Here is a 21,951-nt window from a genome sequence, read left to right as displayed (position 1 = left end):
ATTTTGGGGGGGCCTCTATGGATTTTGGGAGTGGGCGTGGCTTCATTTTTTGGCGTGTCCGGAGTGGGCGTGGCTCGACCGTCCAGAATGGGCGTGGCCAACAAAGCCACGCCCCATGCGAAGTTTATTCATAGATGGGCGTGGTCAGATTAAAGCCACGCCCATTTTGTTGATGAAGTGGGCGTGGTTTTCTGAGGGGCGTGGTCAAGTCGGGGGATGCAAAGGGGGCGTGGCTTATGAGTGAGTGTGGTTTATGGGCGTGGTCAGAACAGACCACGCCCCCTACGGCTGCGCATTGGGCGGACACTGAAGGGGGCGTGGTTTGGCGGGTTTGTGGGCGTGGTCAATGAAAGCTCCCGCCCCCTACGGCTTCCTATTGGCCAGGCGTTGAGTGGGCGTGGTCTGGCGGGTGTGTGGGCGTGGCCTGCGCAGGCCCCGCCCCCTCGGACTGCGGCGGGGCGGGCGCGGCTCCGGCGGCCGAGGGTGAGTGGGGGGGGCCGGGGGGGATTTTGGGGGGGATTTTGGGGGATTCGGGGGAAATTTTGGGGATTTTGGGGGGGGTTTTGTGGAGGGTTTGGGGCTTTGGGTGGGGATTTGGGGGATTCGGGGGGATTTGGGTGGATTTTAGGGGAAATTCGGGGGATTTGGGGGATTTTGAGGGGGATTTGGGGGGATTTTGGGGGGATTTTGGGGGGATTAGTGGGTGGGCGGGGCTGGGGGTCCCCTATGGATGGGGGGGACCCCTTATGGCCATAGGGGGTGGGGGAGGGGGGCGGCGGGGCCATATAGGGGGGGATTAATGGGGGGGTCCGAAATTGGGGGGGTCCCTATGGATTATTTGGGGGCGGGGCCTAACGGGGGGGAGCCCCATGGGTGGGAATTGTTGGGGTGCCCCCCTATAGAGGAGCCCCCTATGGATCCCTATGGACCCCCATAGACCCCTATAGACCCCTATGGATCCCTATGGACTCCCATAGAACCCTATGGACCCCCATAGAACCCTATGGACTCCCATAGACCCCTATGGATCCCTATGGATCCCTATAGAACCCTATGGACTCCTATGGACCCCCATAGAACCCTATGGACCCCCATAGAACCCTATGGACTCCCATAGACCCCTATGGAGCCCTATAGACCCCTATGGACTCCTATAGACCCCTATGGACCCCCATAGACCCCTATGGACCCCCATAGACCCCTATAGACCCCTATAGACCCCTATGGAGCCCTATAGAACCCTATAGACCCCTATGGATCCCTATAGAACCCTATGGGCCCCTATGGACAGCTATAGACCCCTATAGGCCCCTATGGAGCCCTATGGACCCCCATAGACCCCTATGGACTCCCATAGACCACTATAGAACCCTATGGATCCCTATAGGCCCCTATGGACCCCTATGGACTCCCATAGACCCCTATGGACCCTTATAGACCCCTATAGACCCCTATTGGCTCCTATGGACCCCTATAGACCCCCATGGACCCCAATAGACCCCTATGGACCCTTATAGACCCCTATAGCCCTCTATAGACCCCTGTGGACCCCTGTGGACCCCCATGGCCCCCCATATCCCCTATAGACCCCTTATGGACCCCCACAGACCCCTATAGCCTCCATAGCTCCCCATAGACCCCGATAGAACCCCACAGACCCCTATAGAACCCTATAGGTCCCCTATAGCCCCCCATATCTCCTACAGACCCCCATAACCCCCCAGAGACCCCTATGGACCCCCACAGACCTCTATAGAACCCCACAGACCCCTATAGACCCCTATAGAACCCTATAGGTCCCCTATAGCCCCCCATAGCCCCCATATCCCCCATAGCCCTTCACAGACCCCCATAGCCCCCCACAGACCCCTATAGCCCCCTATAGAACCCTATAGGTGCCCTATAGAACCACACAGACCCCTATAGAACCCTCTAGGTGCCCTATGGACCCCCACAGACCCCCATAGACCCCCATAGCTCCCCACAGACCCCTATAGCCCCCTATAGAACCCTATAGGTCCCCTATAGACCCCCATAGCCCCCATAGCCCCCCATAGCCCCCATAGCACCCCACAGACCCCATAGCCCCCTATAGAACCCTATAGGTCCCCTATAGACCCCCATAGCCCCCATAGCCCCCATAGCACCCCACAGACCCAATAGCCCCCCACAGACCCCTATAGGTGCCCTATGGACCCCCATAGTCCCCTATAGAACTCTATAGGTGCCTATGGACCCCCACAGACCCCCAGGCGGTGCTGGGGGGGCGCTGTCCGCGGTGCTGAAAGGGGCGGGGCGGCCGCCGCTGCCGGGAACCCCCGAAATCAGGGGGACCCCCCCCAAAATCAGGGGGACCCCCCCAAATCCTGGAGACCCCCCCCAAAATCAGGGGGACCCCCCCAAAATCCTGGAGACCCCCCCAAAATCAGAGGGGGACCCCCCCAAAATCCTGGGGACCCCCCCAAATCCTGGGGACCCCCCCCAAAATCAGAGGGACCCCCCCCCAAATCCTGGGGACCCCCCCCCAAAATCAGGGGGACAACCCCAAATCACCCCCAGACCCCCAAATCCCCTCAGACCCTCCCCAGGCCCCCGAATCCCCCCCAGACCCCCAAATCCCCCCAGACCACCAGATCCCCCCAAACCCCTAAATTTCCCCCAGACCCCCAAAACCCCCCGAGCCCCCTGGATACCCCCAGACCCCCGAACCCCCCCAAACCCCCCAAATCCCCCCAGACCACCAAATCCCCCCAAACCCCCCCAGACCCCCGAACCCCCCCAGACCTCCCAAATGCCCCCGGACCCCCCGAGCCCCCACGCGGGGGTCCCCCCGTTCCGGCCCCCGCGGCCCCGGGTATTCTCGGGCCGTAACACGGATCCTCCGCCCGCGCTGTTATTGCTGGAGAATACGCGGAGCCGAGGGGCGCCCCGGCCTCGGGACCCCCAACCCCGCGACCCCCCAGGGACCCACTCGGGACCCCCAACCCCCCGACCCCCCTAGGGACACCCAGGGACCCACTCGGGACCCCCAACCCCCCGACCCCCCTAGGGACACCCAGGGACCTCCCCGGGACCCCCAACCCCTCGGGACCCCCAACCCCGCGACCCCCCAGGGACCCCCCCGGGACCCACCCGGGACCCATCCGGGACCCCCAACCCCGCGACCCCCCAGGGACCCCCCCGGGACCCACCCGGGACTCCCAACCCCGCGACCCCCCAGGGACCCCCCCGGGACCCATCCGGGACCCCCAACCCCGCGACCCCCCAGGGACCCCCCCGGGACCCCCCCGGGACCCATCCGGGACCCCCAACCCCGCGACCCCCACAGGGACCCCCACCCGGGACCCACCCGCGACCCCCCCAGGGACCCCCCCGGGACCCACCCGGGACTCCCAACCCCGCGACTCCCCCAGGGACCCCCACCCGGGACCCCCAACCCCGCGACCCCCACAGGGACCCCCACCCGGGGACCCCACCCCAGGGAACCCCACGCAGGACCCCCTACACATGACCCACCCCAGGGACCCCACCCGGGACCCCCCAGGGACCCACTCGGGACCCCCAATCCCGCGACCCCCCCAAGGACCCTCACCCGGGACCCACCCGGGACCCCCCCAGGGACCCCCCCAAAGACCCCACCAGGGACCTCCCCAGGGACCCACCCGGGACCCCCCCCAGGGATACCCCCCAGGGAACCCCCACCCAGGGACCCCCCCAGGGCCACCCCAGGGACCCCCCCGGGTCCCCCCGGCAAGGCTGGAGACCCCCGGGACACCCCCGGGAATCCCCTGGGGAAGCTTGGGGACACTCGGGAACCCTGGGGTGGCCCTTGGGGACCTCTGGGTGACATTTGAGGAGCCACAGGTGAGCCTTGGGTGGCCCTTGGGGACCTCTGGGTGACATTTGAGGAGCCACAGGTGAGCCTTGGGTGGCCCTTGGGGACCTCTGGGTGACATTTGAGGAGCCACAGGTGAGCCTTGGGTGGCCCTTGGGGACCTCTGGGTGGCCTTTGGGGATCTTCATGTGATTTGTGTGACCCTTGTGTGACCTTTGGGGACCTTTTTGTCACCTGTGGGGACTCTCAAGGGAACCTCAGGTGACCTTTGGGGACCCTCGTGTGACACCTGTGACCCTCCTGTGACCTTTGGGGACCCTCTGTGACCTTTGGGGACTTTTGGGAAGCCTCCTGTGACCTTTGGGGACCCCCTGTGACCCCCTGTGACCTTTGGGGACCCCCTGTGACCCCCCTGTGACCTTTGGGGACCTTTGGAGACCCCCTGTGACCCCCCTGTGACCTTCGGGGACCCCCTGTGACCTTTGGGGACCCTCAGGGGACCCTCCTGTGACCTTTGTGGTCCCTCCTGTGACCTTTGGGGACCCCCTGTGACCTTTGGGGACCCGCGCTCGCCCCGCCCCTTTTCACGCGCGGGGGGCGCGGCCACGCATCTCATTAAGCCTCGAGGCCACGCCCCCCGCGCGGCTGAGGGCGGGAACGCCGCTGAGGGCGAGCCGCGCTCTGATTGGCTGAGCCGCGGCGGCGGGAACGGCGCTGAGGGGATCCCTGCTCCGATTGGCTCAGCCGCTCGCGCCCACCGCGGTGGGCGGGGAAAGCGCTGAGGGAAGCTGCGCTGTGATTGGCGAAGCCGCGCCGTGATTGGCTGAGCGCGGCCGCGGCGCGCCGCTGATTGGCTGGGCGGCGGCGGCCCCGCCGGCCATGGCGGCGGCGCTGGAGCGGGCGCTGGGCCCGGCGGCGGCGGGGCGCGGCTCGGGGCCGGCGCTGCCGCCGCTGCCGGTGCTGCTGCTGGGCCCGGCGGGCTCGGGCCGCACCTCGCTGCTGCTGCGGGCGGCGCTGGCGGGCGGCGCGGACGGGCCCCGCGCGCTGTTCCTGGCGCCCAGCGCCCTCCCGCGGCTCCCGGGAGGCCCCGGCGGGGCCGGCACCGACCCGCGCGCGCTGCAGGTCAGCGGGGCCGGGAAGCGGGAGGGGCCCGGGAGCGGCGGGGCTTGCTGAGGAACCGCTATAATGGGGAGGCGTGGCTTGCTGGAGGGGGCGTAGTTTGCTGGGGCCGCGATAGGGCGTGGCTTGGTGAATGGGCGTGGCTTTGGTGAGGGGCGTGGCTTTTCTGGGGGCGTGGCTTGCTGAGGGGCCGCGATTGGGCGTGGCTTGATGAGGGGGCGGGGTTTACTCTATGTGGGCGTGGCTTTGTGTGAATATATTCTCCCATAGGTGCGGTCATGGCCAGAGGGCGTGGTCTGGAAGGGGGCGTGGTCATGTCGCGCTGGTGGGCGGGGCTATGCGTGCGGGCGGGGTTTGGGGTGTGGGAGGCTTTGGGGGTCCGGCCTGACTCTTGTCCCCTCTGTCCCTTTTGTCCCCTCCCCCTTGCCCCCTTGTCCCCACTGTCCCGTTTGTCCCTGTCCCTGTCCCCTCTGTCCCCTCCGTCCTCTCTGTCCCTCTCTCTGTCCCATCCCTGTCCCATCCCTGTCCCTGTGTCCCTGTCCCCTGTTCCATCCCTGTCCCATCCCTGTCCCTATTCCCTCTGTCCCCATCCCTGTCCCTGTCCCCTCTGTCCCATCCGTGTCCCTGTCCCTGTGTCCCTGTCCCTGTGTCCCCGTCCCTGTGTCCCTGTCCCGGTTCCATCCCCATCCCTGTCCCATCCCTGTCCCTGTCCCCTCTGTCCCATCTGTGTCCCCTCTGTCCCCGTGTCCCTGTCCCTGTGTCCCTGTCCTGTTCCTGTCCCTGTCCCCATTCCTGTCCCTGTTTCCCTGTCCCCTCTGTCCCCGTGTCCCTGTCCCTGTGTCCCTTTCCCTGTCCCTGTGCCCTCTGTCCCCATCCCTGTCCCCTCTGTCCCCGTGTCCCTGTCCCTGTCCCTGTCCTGTCCCTGTCCCCTCTGTCCCATCCCTATCCCCTCTGTCCCTGTGTCCCTGTCCCTGTGTCCCTGTCCCTGTCCTGTCCCCATCCCTGTCCCATCCCTGTCCCATCCCTGTCCCTGTCCCTGTCCCCATCCCTGTCCCCTCTGTCCCATCCCTGTCCCCTCTGTCCCCGTGTCCCCCCTGTCGCCGTCCCGCAGCGCCTGGAGCTGCGCTACCCCCGCACGCGGCTGTCCCTGTGCCGGGAGCTGCTGTCGCTGTCCCCGTGCCCGTCCCGCTCGGTGTCCCCGCCGCCGCTGGTGCTGCTGGACGGGCTGGAGCGGTACGTGGGGCCGTGCCCAGGCTCCGCGGCCCGCCTGGCCGCGCTGCTGCGGGAGCTGTGCCCGCCCGGTGCCGGTGCCGGTGCCGGTGCCGGTGCTGGTGCCGGCGGGCCCCAGCTGCTGGCCGCGCTGCGCCTGCCGGCCCCGGGCGGCCCGGCCACCCTGCGGACGCTGCTGCGCTTCTTCCCCGCGCGGTGCCACCTCCGTAGGGACAGCCGGGGACACGGCCCGGGACACGGCCGGGGACACGGCCCAGGACATGGCCCGGGACACAGCTGGGGACACGGCCCGGGACACGGCCGGGGACACGGCCCGGGACACGGCCCAGGACACGGCCCGGGACACAGCCCGGGACACGGCCGGGGACACGGCCCGGGACACGGCCCGGGACACGGCCAGGGACACGGTCCGGGACACGGCCCGGGACACGGCCCAGGACACGGCCCGGGACACGGCCGGGGACATGGCCCGGGACACGGCCACGTGCGGGTGACGCTGCGCTGCCCCGGCACCCTGCCGCGGCGCTGGCGGCTGTGCCTCGGCTCGCCCGGGCACCACGGGGACAGCGGGGACAGCGACGGGGACAGGGACACGGACACCGAGGGGGACAGGGACACGGACACCGAGGGGGACAGGGACACGGACAGCGGCGAGGACAGCGGCGGTGAGGAGGAGTGGGCGTGACACGGCCACCCCCGGGGGGACACGGGGCTGATGTCACCCCCCACTGGTGACAAGGACCCCATGGGTGACACGGCCACCCCCGGGGAGTGATGTCACCCCCTCACAGGTGACAAGGACTCAATGTCACCCCCACACTGGTGACACAGACTCAATGTCACCCCTCTCATTGGTGACAAGGACCCTGTGGGTGACACAGCCACCTCCAGGGTGACAAGGACACCATGGGTGACACGGCCACCCCCGGGGGGACACGGGGCTGATGTCACCTCCACACTGGTGACAAGGACTCAGTGTCACCCCCACACTGGTGACAAGGACCCTGTGGGTGTCACAGCCACCCCCGGGGGGACACGGGGCTGATGTCACCTCCACACTGGTGACAAGGACTCAATGTCACCCCCTCACTGGTGACAAGGACCCTGTGGGTGTCACAGCCACCCCCGGGGGGACACGGGGCTGATGTCAGCACCCCCACACTGGTGACAAGGACCCCATGGGTGACATGGCCAGCCCCGGGGTGACAAGGACCCTGGGGGTGACACAGACTCAGTGTCACACCCCCCCCCCCACCCCCCCACCACTGGTGACAGGGCCCTCATGTCACCCCCGTCACTGGTGACAGGACCTAAAGGGTGACACCCTGGCAGGGAGGTGACACCGGGGCAGGGAGGTGACACCGAGCCCGGTGTCCCCACCCGGGGCCATCTGGGGGCTCCTGATAAGCGTTATCAGCCCCACCCCCACCCCAGCCCCGCTCTGCCACCCCTGCAGGGCCCCAGAGTGTCCCAAAGTGTCCCCAGAGTGTCACCAAAGCATCCCCAGTGTCCCCAGTGTTCCCAGTGTCCCTTCCCAGTTACCCCCAGTGTCCCCAAAGTGTCCCCAAAGTGCTCCCAGTTAACCCCAGTGTCCACCGAGTGTCCCCAGAGTCCCCAGAGTGTCCCCAGTGTCCCATCCCAGTGCTCCCAGTTACCCCCAGTGCCCCCCCAGTGTCCCCAGAGTGTCCCCAGTGTCCTGTCCCAGTGCTCCCAGTTAGCCCCAGTATGTCCCCAATGTCCCTCCCAGTTCCCTCCCAGTCCATCCCAGTCCCCCCCAGTTCCTCCCAGTCCCTCCCAGTTCCCTCCCAGTCCATCCCAGTCCCCCCCAGTTCCTCCCAGTCCCTCCCAGTTCCCTCCCAGTCCATCCCAGTACCCCCCAGTTCCTCCCAGTCCCTCCCAGTCCCTCCCAGTTCCCTCCCAGTTCCCTCCCAGTCCCTCCCAGTTCCCTCCCAGTTCCCTCCCAGTCCCTCCCAGTCCCTCCCAGTTCCTCCCAGTCCCTCCCAGTTCCATCCCAGTCCCCCCCAGTCCCTCCCAGTGTCCCCAGTTGGGGGCGGGGCCCGGCCCAGCATTGCTTTTATTGTACGAAATCATTAAAAACCCAAAGCAGGAGAAATTCTGAGTCCCACGCCGCCCCTCCCCCGTGATGACGTCACTGCGCCCCCCTGTGACGTCACCACGTCCCTCTGATGATGTCACCGTGCCCCCCTGTGACGTCACATGTCTCTGAAATGACGTCACCATGCCCCCCTTGGGTGACATCACCGCGATGCGTCCCCTCTGTGATGATGTCATAATTCCCGTGTGTGATGTCACTGTGACGCGTCCCCCTTGCGATGACGTCATCGCACCCGCGTAATGTCGTTATTACAAGTCCCACCCATCGTGACGTCATATGTCCATTCCGTGTGATGTCACCGTGACGCGTCCCGTCTGCGATGACGTCATCGTTCCCGTGTGCGATGTCACCGTGACGCGTCCCCCTTGCGATGATGTCATCGTTCTTATGTGTGATGTCATTATTACGAGTCCCACCCTTGTGATGTCATCTGTCCCTTCCGTGATCATCATGATGCGTCCTCTCCGTGATGACGTCATCATTCCCATGTGTGACGTCACAACACGTCCCCCATGATGTCATCATTCCCATGTGTGACGTCACTGCAACGTGTCCCCTCCGCGATGACGTCATAATCGCCATGTGTGATGTCACTGTGACACGTCTCCTTCGTGATGATGTCATCATTCCCGTGTGTGATGTCATCGTGACGTGTCCCCCTTGTGATGATGTCATTGCATCTGTGTGACGTCATTGTTACGAGTCCCACCTGTTGCGATGGCATCAATCCATTCCATGTGACATCATCATTATGCGTCCCCTCCGCGATGATGTCATCACTCCCGTGTGTGACGTCACTGTGATGAGTCTCCCCTGCGATGATGTCATCATGCCAGTGTGACGTCATTATTACAAGTCTTGCCTGTTGTGATGTCATCTGTCCCTTCCATATGATGTCACCATGATGCGTCCCCTCCGTGATGATGTCATCATTCCCGTGTATGATGTCACTGCGACGCGTCCCCATGATGACATCATCATTCCAACGTGTGACGTCACTGTGATGCGTCTCCATGGTGACGTCATCATTCCCATGGTGACGTCATCATTCCCGTGTGTGACGTCACCGCGACACGTCCCCCGTGATGACGTCATCATGCAATGTGTCCCCTCTACGATGACATCATCGTTCCAGTGTGTGATGTCACTGTGGCGCGTCCCCTCTGCGATGATGTCATCACTCCAACACGTGACGTCACTGTGACGTGTCTCCGTGATTACGTCATCATCCCCGTGTGTGACATCAGTGTGGTGCGTCCCCTCCGTGATGACATCATCATCCCCGTGTGTGACCTCACCGCGACGCGTCCCCTCCGCGACGACGTCCCCGGTGACGTCACCTCCCCTCAGCGATGACGTCATCGCGGTCCCGCCCCCTCAGGAGCAGATGACGTAATGGTGGGCGTGCCCCGCCCCCCACTTGGGCTCCGCCCCCTTGTGGGCGTGGCCCAGGTTGGCGTAGGGGGCGTGGTCAGTGGGGCAGGGGGCGTGGTCAGTGGGGCAGGGGGCGTGGTCAGTGGGGCAGGGGGCGTGGCCTGGGGAGCAGTGGACGTGGTCGGTGAGGCAGGGGGCGTGGCCTGTGGAGCAGGGGGCGTGGTCAGTGGAGCAGGGGGCGTGGTCAGTGGAACAGGGGGCGTGGCCTGTGGAGCAGGGGGCGTGGCCTGTGGAGCAGGGGGCGTGGCCTGTGGAGCAGGGGGCGTGGTCGGTGTGGCAGGGGGCGTGGCCTGGGGGACAATGTGCGTGATCGGCTGGACAGTGGGCGTGGCCTGAGGAGCAGGGGGCGTGGCCTGTAGGGCAGGGGGCGTGGTCTGGGGTGCAGGGGGTGTGGGCTGGAGAGCAGTGGGCGTGGTCTTTGATGCAGGGGGCGTGGTCTGAGGAGCAGGGGGCGTGGCCTGTGACACAGTGGGCGTGGCCTGGTGGGCAGGGGGCGTGTCCTGCGGGCCGGGGGGCGGGGCGTAGCAGGGCGGGGCCGGGCTCGAACAGCGTGTACTCGAAGCTGGGCGAGGGGGAGGGGCCCGGCGCCCGAGGCTCCGCCCCCTCCGGGGGGGGCTCGGCGGGGGGGGCGAGCCCCGGCCCCTCCCCCACCTCGTCCGGAGCCTCCTCGGCCTCCATTGCGGGGGGGGCGCGGGGAGAGCCGGGAGCCTGGCACAGCCACAGCTGGGGAGGGGCGGCGGGTTAGGGAGCCCCGAAATGGCCCCAGAGATCACCCCAAGTGTCCCGTCAATAGCCCCGAAATAGCCACAAAATGTCCCCTAAATATCCACAAAATATCTCCAAATTACCCACAAAATATCCCCTAAATATCCACAAAATATCCCCTAAACACCCCCAAAGCATCCCCCAAATATCCACAAAGTATCTCCAAATTATCCACAAAATATCCCCAAAATATCCCCAAAATATCCACGAAATATCCCCTAAATATCCCCAAAGCATCCCCCAAATATCCACAAATTATCCCCAAAATGTCCCCTAAATATCCACAAAATATCACCAAAGTATCCCCCAAATATCCACAAAATAGCCTCAAAATGTCCCCCAAATATCCACAAAATATCCCCTAAACACCCCCAAAGCATCCCCCAAATATCCACAAAGTATCTCCAAATTATCCACTAAATTTCACCAAAATATCCCCTAAATATCCACAAACTGTCCACAAAATACCCCCAAAGTATCCCCCAAATATCCACAAAATATCACCAAAATATCCCCTAAATATCCACACAATATCCTCCAAAATATCCCCTAAATATCCACAAAATATCCTCAAAATGTCCCCTAAATATCCACAAAATATCCCCAAAGTATCCCCAAAATATCCCCTAAATACCCACAAAGTATCCCCAAAAATATCCCAATTATCCCCCAAATATCCCCTAAATATCCCCCAAAATCCCCAAAGTTCCCCAAAAACCCCAAACTCTCCCAAAAACCCCAAAATCCCGAATTTTCTCTCACCTGGAAGTTGCCGCCGTAGGCGCTGAAGAGCCCCTCGAACTCGCGCTCGGGGCCCGGCACCGGCGGCCACAGCTTGGCCCGCAGCGTCCTGGGGACCCCAAAATCACACACGGCACCCCAAAATCCCATCGAGACCCCAAAAATCCCATAGAGACCCCAAAAATCCTGCAGAGCACCCCAAAATCCCATAGAGACCCCAAAATCCCATAGAGACCCCAAAAATCCCATAGAGCACCCCAAAATCCCACAGAGCACCCCAAAATCCTACAGAGACCCCAAATCCCCTGCACTCCCATCCACAGCTGGGCCCGCAGCGTCCTGGGGACCCCAAAATCACACACGGCACCCCAAAATTCCACAGAGCACCCCAAAAATCCTACAGAGCACCCCAAAATCCCATAGAGACCCCAAAAATCCTGCACTCCCATCCACAGCTTGGCCCGCAGCGTCCTGGGGACCCCAAAATCACACACGGCACCCCAAAATCCCACAGAGCACCCCAAAAATCCCATAGAGACCCCAAAAATCCTGCAGAGCACCCCAAAATCCCATAGAGACCCCAAAAATCCCATAGAGACCCCAAAAATCCTGCAGAGCACCCCAAAATCCCATAGAGCACCCCAAAATCCCATAGAGACCCCAAAAATCCTGCAGAGCTCCACAAAATATCCCCAAAGTATCCCCAAAGTCCATCCCAGTCCATCCCAGTCCCCCCCAGTCCCTCCCAGTCCATCCCAGTTCCCCCCCAGTCCCTCCCAGTTCCTCCCAGTTCCTCCCAGGCCCTCCCAGTTCCCTCCCAGGCCCTCCCAGTTCCCTCCCAGTCCACCCCAGTCCCTCCCAGGCCCTCCCAGTTCCATCCCAGTCCCCCCCAGTCCCCCCCAGTCCCTCCCAGTCCATCCCAGTTCCCCCCAGTCCCTCCCAGTCCCTCCCAGTCCATCCCAGTCCCTCCCAGTTCCCTCCCAGTTCCCCCCAGTCCCCCCCAGTCCATCCCAGTCCCCCCAGTCCTCCCAGTCCCTCCCAGTATCCCCAGTACCGGCGGTGCCCCAGCAGCCCCAGCGCTGCCAGGCCCAGCAGCAGCAGCACCAGCAGACACGAGAGACCCACGGTGACCGCGTCCAGCTCTGGGGACAGGCACGGGACAGGAACGGGACAAAGGGACAGGCACGGGACAAAGGGACAGGCACGGGACAAGGGACAGGGACAGGGACAGGAACGGGACAAAGGGACAGGGACAGGAACGGGACAGGAACGGGACAAAGGGACAGGGATGGGACAGGAACGGGACAGGGACAGGGACAGGAACGGGACAGGAACGGGACAAAGGGACAGGGATGGGACAGGAACGGGACAGGGACAGGGACAGGAACGGGACAGGAACGGGACAAAGGGACAGGGATGGGACAGGAACGGGACAGGGACAGGGACAGGAACGGGACAAAGGGACAGAGGGGACAGGGACAGGGACAGGGATGGGACAAAGGGACAGGGATGGGACAGGAACGGGACAGGGGGCATCCGTCAGGGACCCCAGTCCCCCCCAGTTCCCTCCCAGTCCCCCCCAGTCCCTCCCAGTCCCTCCCAGTCCATCCCAGTTCCCCCCAGTTCCCTCCCAGTCCCTCCCAGTCCCCCCCAGTCCCTCCCAGTCCATCCCAGTTCCCCCCAGTTCCCTCCCAGTCCATCCCAGTCCCTCCCAGTCCCTCCCAGTCCATCCCAGTTCCCCCCAGTTCCCTCCCAGTCCATCCCAGTCCCTCCCAGTCCCTCCCAGTCCCTCCCAGTTCCCTCCCAGTCCCTCCCAGTCCCTCCCAGTCCATCCCAGTTCCCTCCCAGTCCCTCCCAGTCCCTCCCAGTCCCTCCCAGTCCATCCCAGTTCCCTCCCAGTCCCTCCCAGTCCATCCCAGTTCCCTCCAGTCCCTCCCAGTTCCTCCCAGTCCCTCCCAGTGCCCCCCGTGTTTCCCCAAGTCCCCCCCATGTCCCTCTGTCCCCCCCACCCTCCTGTCACTGCCACCCCCCTGTCCCCCCGTGTCCCTAAATGTCCCCAAATCCCCAATGTCCCCCTGTCCCCTCAGTGTCCCCCCCGTCCCTGTGTCCCCATGTCCCCGTGTCCCGGTGTCCCTGTCCCCCTGTCCCCCTGTCCCCCCGTGTCCCGGTGCCGGTGTCCCGGTGTCTCCCCGTGTCCCGGTGTCCCTGTCCCCGTGTCCCGGTGCCGCTGTCCCGGTGTCCCGGTGTCCCGGTGTCTCCCCGTGTCCCGGTGCCGCTGTCCCGGTGTCCCCCCGTGTCCCGGTGCCGCTATCCCCGTGTCCCCGTGTCCCGGTGCCGCTGTCCCTGTCCCCGTGTCCCTGTCCCGGTGTCCCCCCGTGTCCCGGTGCCGCTGTCCCCGTGTCCCGGTGTCCCCCCGTGTCCCGGTGCCGCTGTCCCCGTGTCCCGGTGCCCCTGTCCCCGTGTCCCGGTGCCGCTGTCCCCGTGTCCCGGTGTCCCCCGTGTCCCGGTGCCGCTGTCCCGGTGTCCCCCCGTGTCCCGGTGCCGCTATCCCGGTGTCCCCCGTGTCCCGGTGTCCCTGTCCCCCCGTGTCCCGGTGTCCCGGTGCCGCTGTCCCCGTGTCCCGGTGTCCCCCGAGTCCCGGTGCCGCTCACCGGGGGCGGTGGAGGCGCTGCCGGGCCGGGACCAGGGGCTCCAGAAGCCGCCGTAGCTGAGCCCGTCGGGCCGGGCGCGGGCGCGCACCGAGTACGGGGTCCCGGCGCGGAGCCCCCCGACCCGCTGCTCGCGCCGCCCGGCCGGGACCCCCACCTGGGACAGACCCCGAAATCCCGAAAGTTACCCCAAAATCAACACCGGGACCCCAAAAACCCCAGAGGGACCCCAAACACCCCGCTGGGACCCCAAACACCCCGCAGGGACCCCAAAATCAACAACACAGGGACCCCAAAATCCCCGCTGGGACCCCAAACACCCCGCAGGGACCCCAAAATCCCCGCAGGGACCCCGAAATCCCCGCTGACCCGGAGCCCCCCGACCCACTGCTCGCGCTGCCCGGCCGGGACCCCCACCTGGGTGAGACCCCGAAATCCCGAAAGTTACCCCAAAATCAACACCGGGACCCCAAAAACCCCAGAGGGACCCCAAAATCAACAACACAGGGACCCCAAAATCAACACCGGGACCCCAAAATCAACACCGGGACCCCAAAAACCCCAGAGGGACCCCAAAATCAACAACACAGGGACCTCAAAAACCCCACAGGGACCCCAAAAACCCCGCCGGCCCGGAGCCCCCCGACCCGCTGCTCGCGCCGCCCGGCCGGGACCCCCACCTGGGACAGACCCCGAAATCCCGAAAGTTACCCCAAAATCAACACAGGGACCCCAAAATCCCCGCTGGGACCCCAAAAACCCCGCTGGGACCCCAAAATCAACACCGGGACCCCAAAAACCCCCAAGGGACTGGAAAGGGACCCTAAAAACCACCAAAAGGGACCCCAAATCACCCCCAAATGACCCCAAACCCTCCCCAAGGGACCTCAAATTATGCCAAACCCCCCCCAAGGGACCCCAAAACTCCCCCAAGGGGACCCCAAACCCCTCCCAAGGGACCCCAACCCCCCCCGAAATGACCCCAAACCCCTCCGGGGCCACCCCAAAACCCTGCAGCGCCCCCCCAAACTGCCCTGAAATGACCCCAAACCCTTCCAGGGCCACCCCAAAACCCCCCCGGGACCCCAAATCGCTCCCAAATGACCCCAAAATGCCCCCAAAGGACCCCAAACTGCCCCGAAATTATCCCAAACCCCTCCGAGGCCACCCCAAAAACCCCTCCAGGGACCCCAAAACCCCCCCAAGGGACCCCAAATTATGCCAAAACCCCTCCAAGGGACCCCAAAACTCACCCAAGGGACCCCAAATTGCTGCCAAATGACCCCAAATCCCCCCCAAACGACCCCAAATCCCCCCCAAACGACCCCAAACCCCCCCCCAAAGGCCCCCAAAGGCCTCGGCCCCCATTGGCCGCTCACCGTTTTTGGGGGTCCCCCCGGGGGGCTCAGGGCCAGCTCGAAGACCAGGCTGGAGGCCAGGTAGGGCCCGGGGGGGGGGGCCCAGCGCACGCAGAGCTCCCCCCGCGCCCCCCCCGCCGACACCGACACGTTCCGGGGGGGCCCCGGCAGCACTGGGGGCACCCCAAAAAATCCCCAAATCCATGGGAGCCCCCAGACCCCGAATACAGCCCCGAAAACCCCAAATTCACCCCAAAAATCCCGCTGAAAATCCCGAATTCACCCCAAAAATCCCGCTGAAAATTCCCCCCCGCTGACACCGACACGTTCAGGGGGGGCCCCGGCAGCACTGGGGGCACCCCAAAAAATCCCCAAATCCATGGCAGCCCCCAAACCCCGAATACAGCCCCAAAACCCCCAAATTCACCCCAAAAACCCCAAATTCACCCCAAAAATCCCCTCCCCCCGCCGACACCGACACGTTCCGGGGGGGCCCCGGCAGCACTGGGGGCACCCCAAAAAATCCCCAAATCCATGGGAGCCCCCAGACCCCGAATACAGCCCCGAAAACCCCAAATTCACCCCAAAAATCCCGCTGAAAATCCCGAATTCACCCCAAAAATCCCCTCCCCCCGCCGACACCGACACGTTCCGGGGGGCCCCGGCAGCACTGGGGGCACCCCAAAAAATCCCCAAATCCATGGGAGCCCCCAGACCCCGAATACAGCCCCAAAAAACCCAAATTCACCCCAAAAATCCCCCCCCCGCCGACACCGACACGTTCCGGGGGGCCCCGGCAGCACTGGGGGCACCCCAAAAAATCCCCAAATCCATAGGAGCCCCCAAACCCCGAATACAGCCCCGAAAACCCCAAATTCACCCCAAAAATCCCGCTGAAAACCCGAATTCACCCCAAAAATCCCGCTGAAAATTCCCCCCCGCCGACACCGACACGTTCCGGGGGGGCCCCGGCAGCACTGGGGGCACCCCAAAAAATCCCAAAATCCATGGGAGCCCCCAAACCCCGAATACAGCCCCAAAAACCCCAAAATCCCTCCAAATCCCCCCAAATTTCCCCCCAAATCCCGTCAAATGCCCCAAAATATGCCCCCAAAATCCCCCCAAAATCCCTAAAATTCCCCCCCAAATCCCCCCAAATCCTCCCAAAATTCCCCAAATTCTCCCCAAATCCCCCCAAAATTCCCCCAAAATCCCCCAAATTCCCCCCAAATCCCCCGAAATTCCCCCAAATCCTCCCCAAATTCCCCCGAAATTCCCCCAAATCCTCCCCAAATCCCCCCAAAATTCCCCCAAATCCTCCCAAAATCCTCCCAAAACCCCCCAAATTCCCCCAAATTCCCCCCAAATCCCCCAAAATCCTCCCAAAACCCCCCAAATTCCCCCAAAATCCCCCAAATTTCCCCCAAATTCCCCCCGTACCGACTTGGTCGATGAAGAGCGTCCGCTGGAACAAGGGGCGCACGGGGGGGGTCCCGGGGGTTTTTGGGGTGGTCCCGGAGGTTTTTTGGGGGGTTTTTGGGGTGGTCCCGGAGGTTTTTTGGGGGGTTTTTGGGGTGGTCCCGGGGGTTTTTTGGGGGGTTTTTGGGGTGGTCCCGGGGGTTTTTGGGGGTGTCCCGGTGGGGGTCCCCGGGGGGGTTTTTGGGGGGGTTTCTGGGGTTGTTTTTGGGGTGGTCCCGGGGGGTTTTGGGGGTGTTTTTGGGGTGGTCCCGGGGGTTTCTGGGGTGATTTTCGGGGGGGTTTTTAGGGTGGTCCCGGGGGTTTTCGGGGGGGTTTTTAGGGTGGTCCCGGGGGTTTTTGGGGTGGTTTTCGGGGGGGTTTTTAGGGTGGTCCCGGGGGTTTTTGGGGTGGTTTTCGGGGGTGTTTTTGGGGTGGTCCCGGGGGGTTTTGGGGTGATTTTTGGGGTGGTCCCGGGGGTTTTTAGGGTGATTTTTGGGGGTGTTTTCGGGGTGGTCCCGGGGGTTTTTGGGGGTGTTTTCGGGGGGGTTTCCGGGGGTCCCGCGGGCAGCACGCGCAGCTCCAGGGGCACGAAGGTGACGGTGGCGGCGGCCGGGAGGGAACACCAGAAACGGGACCCGCCCCCCGGCCGGGCCGAGACGCGCAGGGGACAGTCCTGCCACGGGTCCTGCCTGGGGTCACACGGGGGTCAGGGGTCACTCAGGGGTCACTCAGGGGTCAGGGGTCACACAGGGGTCAGGGGTCACTCAGGGGTCACACAGGGGTCACTCAGAGCACCAGAAACGGGACCCCCCCCCCGGCCGGGCCGAGACGCGCAGGGGACAGTCCTGCCACGGGTCCTGCCTGGGGTCACACAGGGGTCAGGGGTCACACAGGGGTCAGGGGTCACACAGGGGTCACACAGGGGTCACACAGAGCACCAGAAACGGGACCCCCCCCCGGCCGGGCCGAGACGCGCAGGGGACAGTCCTGCCACGGGTCCTGCCTGGGGTCACACGGGGGTCAGGGGTCACTCAGGGGTCACAGGGGTCAGGGGTCACACAGGGGTCACACAGGGGTCACTCAGAACACCAGAAACGGGACCCCCCCCCCGGCCGGGCCGAGACGCGCAGGGGACAGTCCTGCCACGGGTCCTGCCTGGGGTCACACGGGGGTCAGGGGTCACTCAGGGGTCACTCAGGGGTCAGGGGTCACACAGGGGTCACTCAGAGCACCAGAAACGGGACCCCCCCCCCGGCTGGGCCGAGACGCGCAGGGGACAGTCCTGCCACGGGTCCTGCCTGGGGTCACACGGGGGTCAGGGGTCACACAGGGGTCACAGGGGTCACACAGGGGTCAGGGGTCACTCAGGGGTCACAGGGGTCACACAGGGGTCAGGGGTCACACAGGGGTCACACAGAGCACCAGAAACGGGACCCCCCCCCCGGCCGGGCCGAGACACGCAGGGGACAGTCCTGCCACGGGTCCTGCCTGGGGTCACACGGGGGTCAGGGGTCACACAGGGGTCACAGGGGTCACACAGGGGTCAGGGGTCACTCAGGGGTCACAGGGGTCACACAGGGGTCAGGGGTCACACAGGGGTCACACAGAGCACCAGAAACGGGACCCCCCCCCCGGCCGGGCCGAGACACGCAGGGGACAGTCCTGCCACGGGTCCTGCCTGGGGTCACACAGGGGTCAGGGGTCACTCAGGGGTCACACAGGGGTCACAGGGGTCACTCAGGGGTCACTCAGGGGTCAGGGGTCACACAGGGGTCACTCAGAGCACCAGAAACGGGACCCCCCCCCGGCCGGGCCGAGACGCGCAGGGGACAGTCCTGCCACGGGTCCTGCCTGGGGTCACACAGGGGTCACTCAGGGGTCACTCAGGGGTCAGGGGTCACACAGGGGTCAGGGGTCACACAGGGGTCACAGGGGTCACTCAGGGGTCAGGGGTCACACGGGGGTCAGGGGTCACACAGGGGTCACACAGGGGTCAGGGGTCACACAGGGGTCACAGGGGTCACTCAGAGCACCAGAAACGGGACCCCCCCCCCGGCCGGGCCGAGACACGCAGGGGACAGTCCTGCCACGGGTCCTGCCTGGGGTCACACGGGGGTCAGGGGTCACTCAGGGGTCACACAGGGGTCACAGGGGTCACACAGGGGTCACAGGGGTCACACAGGGGTCAGGGGTCACACAGGGGTCACACAGGGGTCACTCAGAACACCAGAAACGGGACCCCCCCCCCGGCCGGGCCGAGACACGCAGGGGACAGTCCTGCCACGGGTCCTGCCTGGGGTCACACAGGGGTCACAGGGGTCACACAGGGGTCACTCAGGGGTCAGGGGTCACACAGGGGTCACACAGGGGTCACAGGGGTCACGCAGGGGTTACTCAGGGGTCACAGGGGTCACTCAGGGGTCAGGGGTCACAGGAGTCAGGGGTCACTCAGGGGTCACAGGGGTCAGGGGTCACACAGGGTTCAGTCAGAGGTCAGGGGTCACAGGGGTCACACAGGGGTCACACAGGGGTCAGTTGGTCACTCAGTCGTCACTGTGGTCACTCAGTGGTTATGGGTCAGTGGTCATTGGTCACTCAGGCGTCAGTCAGGGGTCACTCAGAGGTCAGGGGTCACTCAGAGGTCACTCAGGGTCACTCACTCCAGCCGGAACTGCAGCCGGAAGCGCTCCGGCTCAGTTCCCGCCCCGGGGCTGTCCCAGAAGCAGCGACAGGGGTCACTCAGGGGTCACTCAGGGGTCAGTCGGGGTCACTCAGGGGTCACTCAGGGGTCACTCAGGGGTCAGGGGTCACTCACTCCAGCCGGAACTGCAGCCGGAAGCGCTCCGGCTCCGTTCCCGCCCCGGGGCTGTCCCAGAAGCAGCGCAGCTCCTGCAGCGTCCGCGTGAAGCAATGGGGCGGGGCCGGGTCCCAGCGCTGCACGATGGCCGCTGGCACGGGGTCAGGGGTCAGAGGTCAGCCAGGGGTCAGCCGGGGTCACCCGGGGGTCAATCCCCCCAAATCCCCCCGAAGTTCCCTCAGAGTTCCCCAAAATTCCCCCAAAGTTCCCCAAAATCCCAGCGCCGCACAATGGCCGCAGGCACGGGGTCACCGGGGGGTCAGAGGTCACCCAGGGGTCACCCGGGGTCACCCAGGGGTCAATCCCCCAAAATTCCCCCAGAGTTCTGCAAAATCCCCCAAATATTCCCCAAAAATCCACCGACATTCCCCGAAAACCCCAAAATTCCCTCCTAAACCTCCCCAAATCCTCCAAAATTTCCCCAAACCCCCAAATCCCCCAAAATCCCCCCAAATTCCCACAAACCTCCCCAAATCCCGCAAAATTCCCCCCAAATCCCCCCCAACTCCCACAAACTTCCTAAAATCCCCCAAAATCCCCCCCAAACCCCAAAATTGCCCCAAAATTCCCTCCCAAACCTCCCCAAATTCCCCCAAAATTTCCCCAAATTCCCTCAAACCTCCCCAAATCCCTCAAAAGTTCCCAAAATCCCCCAAACACCCCAAAATTCCCTCCCAAACTCCCTCCTAAAATCCCCCAAACCCCCCCAAAACCCCCCAAAAACCCCAAAACTTCCTAAAATCCACAGCCCACCCCAAACTCCCTCCTAAACCCCCCAAAATTCCCAAAAAACTCCCCCAAATCCCCCCAAATCCCCTAAATTCCCCCCAAGACACCCCAAATTCCTCCCAGCCCACCAAAACTCCTTCTCAACCCCCCAAATTCCCCCAAAATGCCCCAAAACCCTCCAAAATCCCCTAAATTCTCATCCCAACTCCCCAAAATCCCCCTAAACCCCCCAAACCCCAAAACACCCCCAAAAAACTCCCAAAAAATCCCACAAATTATCCCCAAACTCCATCCAAAAATGCCCTAATCCCCCCAAAATCCCCCAAAACCCCAAAAAATCCCCTAAACCCCCCCAAATTCCCCCAAACCCCCCGAACTTCCCCCAAATCCCCCAAATTCTCCCAAATTTCTTCTAAACCTCCCAAATCGCCCCAAATTCCCTTACAAATCCCCCCAAAAGCCCCCGAAAAATCCCCCAAATTCTCCAAAATCCGCCCAACACCCCCAAATTCCCTCAAATTCCCCCAAATCTTCCCAAAATCCCCCAAAATCACCCCAAAACCCCCCAAACGTCCTAAATTCTCCCCCCAAACCCCCCAAATTTCCCCCAAAATCCCCAACCCCCCCTAAACGCCCCGAAATCCCCCAAAATTCCTCCTCAAATCCCCCAAATTTCCCCCAAAACCCCCCAAATCCCCCCAAATTCCTCCCCAAACCCCCCCCAAAATCCCCCAAAATTCTCCTAAAATACCCCAAATCCCCCCCATATTCCCCAAAATTTCTCCCCAAACCCTCAAATCCCCCCAAATCCCCCCAAATTCCCCCAAATTCCCCCCAAATCCCCCCAAATCCCCCCAAAATCCCCCAAAATCCCCCCAAAATCCCCCCAAATCCCCCCAAAATCCTCCCAAATCCCCCCAAATCCCCCCAAATCCCCCCAAATTCCCCCAAAATCCCCAAAATCCCCCCAAAATCCCCCAAATCCCCCCAAAATTCCCTTCCCCCCCCCGCTTACCTTCCTCCTCCAGGTCCGGGGGGGTCTCGGAGCCCTCGGGGACCCCCCCCGGGCCCCCCCAAATTTCGGGGACCCCCCCCGGGACCCCCCCCAGGAGCCCCCCCAGGAGCAGCAGCGCCGCCATGGGGGGGGCGGGGATTTTGGGGGGATTTTGGGGGGTTTTGGGGGGATTTTTTGGAGATTTTGGGGTTTTTTTGGGGGGTTGTTTTTTTTTGGGGCGCGTGGTTTTGGGGGGCCCCTCCCCGCCCCTCCCCCCCCAGGGCGGGGCTGGGCTGGGAGGGGAGATAAGGGGGGGGAGGGGCGAGATAAGGGGGGGAGGGGAGTTGGGAACCCCAAAATCGCCCCGGGAGCCCCAAAAAAAACCCGAAAAACCCCGAGATCCCCAAAAACCCTGGAACCCCCAAAAAATCCCCAAAAACCTCCCGGGACCCCCCAAAAATCCCCAAAAACCTCCCGGGACCCCCCAAAAAAATCCCCAAAAACCTCCCGGGACCCCCCAAAAAAACCCCCGGGACCCCCCAAAAATCCCCAAAAACCTCCCGGGACCCCCCAAAAAAATCCCCAAAAACTTCCCGGGACCCCCCAAAAAACCTTCCGGGAGCCCCAAAAATATCCCGGGACCCCCCCATAAACCTCCAGGGACCCC

General features: G+C 63.8%; 2 protein-coding genes across 2 annotated transcripts; one reads left to right on the top strand and one right to left on the bottom strand.

Annotated features, from left to right (window-relative positions):
• The first annotated feature begins 438 nt into the window (after window positions 1–438).
• SWSAP1 (SWIM-type zinc finger 7 associated protein 1) lies at window positions 439–8,297 on the top strand. The gene is made up of 3 exons (XM_085563271.1): window positions 439–483; window positions 3,865–4,957; window positions 6,066–8,297. The coding sequence occupies exons 2-3, from the start codon at window positions 4,715–4,717 to the stop codon at window positions 6,867–6,869; spliced, it is 1,047 nt and encodes a 348-aa protein (XP_085419397.1). The 5' UTR covers window positions 439–483; window positions 3,865–4,714; the 3' UTR covers window positions 6,870–8,297.
• On the bottom strand, window positions 8,241–21,444 carry EPOR (erythropoietin receptor). Its single transcript, XM_085563225.1, has 7 exons — window positions 21,306–21,444; window positions 19,520–19,652; window positions 17,500–17,565; window positions 16,687–17,393; window positions 12,295–12,382; window positions 11,262–11,349; window positions 8,241–10,457 (listed from the first exon to the last, which is right to left on the bottom strand). The coding sequence occupies exons 1-7, from the start codon at window positions 21,427–21,429 to the stop codon at window positions 9,678–9,680; spliced, it is 1,986 nt and encodes a 661-aa protein (XP_085419351.1). The 5' UTR covers window positions 21,430–21,444; the 3' UTR covers window positions 8,241–9,677.
• Between the last annotated feature and the right edge of the window lie 507 nt (window positions 21,445–21,951).

The sequence above is a fragment of the Lonchura striata genome, chromosome 30, assembly GCF_050655825.1.
Source record: "Lonchura striata isolate lonStrDom1 chromosome 30, ASM5065582v1, whole genome shotgun sequence".
Taxonomy (NCBI): domain Eukaryota; kingdom Metazoa; phylum Chordata; class Aves; order Passeriformes; family Estrildidae; genus Lonchura; species Lonchura striata.
Note: the sequence above shows the minus strand (reverse complement) of the source record. Positions and strands in the feature narration are given on the sequence as shown.